Raw genomic sequence first — 1,530 nt, 5'->3', positions numbered from 1 at the left:
TTGGATGGCAGGCGTTTTCTGGCGGATCGAGGTTCGACGTCGTTGGTAGGATGATCGATATGTCCTCCCCAACGACAATCCTTTCGGAAATCAACTAGTGCAGTTGTGGGTTCTTGTGAATTTCCAAGATCTTCGGCCGCAGCACAACGCAACTGAAATGGAAAAAGAGCGGGATACGGATTAGTCCCAGCTAGATCTAATCACCGAATCGGAAGAATAACATACTGAAACGAATTAAATGATGACTCTAACGAGTGGCCCGGACACTTCCTTAGGGAGAAGACGCTCGCGAGAGTGCTCACCCCACCGCCACACAGCCAGGAGTACGGACGAACCCGAAGGCCCTCCATCTCCTCCACATCTCTAAAGCAAGAGTAATGGGCCGCTGAGGGCGCAGCAGAGGGGTGATACAGACCTGGTTGGCGTGTGTGGGTGGGTGGTGGTCGAGGGGCGCGAAGATAAGAAAAGAGACGAACGTGACTCGGCCCCGTTTTTGTGGCCACGCGGGCACGTGCCGGGTCGTCACAAAAAGTGTGGTTGGTGTTCCTCCGTTCTTCTCACTCGAGGCACCCAATCCCCGCTGGGCCATATTCTTTTTGTTTCCTTTGCTCCGTGGCCACTCACACGACTTTCGCGGCGTGGGCGACGGCGAGTTGAGATGACGACAAGACTGTCGGCGTGGGCGACGGCGAGGAGGTTCTCAGGCTCCGCCCACATTCTTGTGGGCGTGATGTGGTCCTGCTCGGCTCCCGGGCGCGCAAGCGACACAAATGACGGGTGAAGGGAGCGAGTTTGATGGGCTGTGGTGATGATGAACCCGAGCTTGTTCACACGCTGTGTGGCTCGTCGGCCGGCGCTGCTTCCGGAGCGAACATGAGCTGGGTGATGGCGCTGGCGATGTCGACGATGGCAAACTTGGACGAGGGAATGGTCTGCGAAACGTTCATGAAACCGTGAGGAAGGATGTCGTAGATGCGAAGCTCCACCTGCGCAGCGAGGGTTCACCCATCAGTCACATGGCCATGTACAGTGAGTACGCGGTGTGGCGTAAGCAGAGAGTCGGTACCGGTCGCTGTTCCTTCAGCAGACGATGCGCAAAGTGGACGCCGTCGTCGAGCAGCGGATCGAGTCCTCCGGCGGCGATGTGAGTGGGCGGGAACTTGGCCAGGAGCGACGATGGCGCCATGCTGGGGCTCAAGTACGGGTCGGTGAAGGTCGTCTGTAGTGAATGAACCAAGTGCGCATTTTGCGCAGATAAAAAGGTGAGCCGACGGTGGCATTGACCAACACCGGGCGGGGCGTGAGTAGGTAGGTATGGAGTACACTGCGCCTGTCCTCGGGCACGTAGGAGTTGAGACACAGCGCGGTGGAAGGGAAGTTGAGGACTGGATCATGGTTGAAGACGGTCCGCGAGATACTCGCCGCAAGCGAGAGGCAGAGGGCCGGGTAGACGAGCACTACGCCCACCGGTGGTGGCAGACCCTTAGAAAACGAAAGGAAGAGGAGAAGAGGGTCAAAATTAACTGTGGA

The 1,530-nt window shown here is 57.6% G+C and overlaps 1 protein-coding gene across 1 annotated transcript in view; it reads right to left on the bottom strand.

Moving 5' to 3' along the window:
* Positions 1–827: 827 nt before the first annotated feature.
* The window catches only part of ACA1_393700 (ABC transporter transmembrane region domain containing protein), a gene marked incomplete at both ends in the record, with an annotated part of 3,237 nt that continues 2,534 nt past the window's right edge, over positions 828–1,530 (bottom strand). Inside the window, 3 exons of the mRNA XM_004340669.1 lie at positions 828–986; positions 1,067–1,219; positions 1,324–1,417. Of these exons, the coding sequence (XP_004340717.1) occupies positions 828–986; positions 1,067–1,219; positions 1,324–1,417 (406 nt within the window). The remainder of the gene's footprint in view (positions 987–1,066; positions 1,220–1,323; positions 1,418–1,530) is intronic.

Source organism: Acanthamoeba castellanii (assembly GCF_000313135.1).
Source record: "Acanthamoeba castellanii str. Neff unplaced genomic scaffold scf7180000084756, whole genome shotgun sequence".
Classification (NCBI taxonomy): Eukaryota; Discosea; order Longamoebia; family Acanthamoebidae; genus Acanthamoeba; species Acanthamoeba castellanii.
Note: the sequence above shows the minus strand (reverse complement) of the source record. Positions and strands in the feature narration are given on the sequence as shown.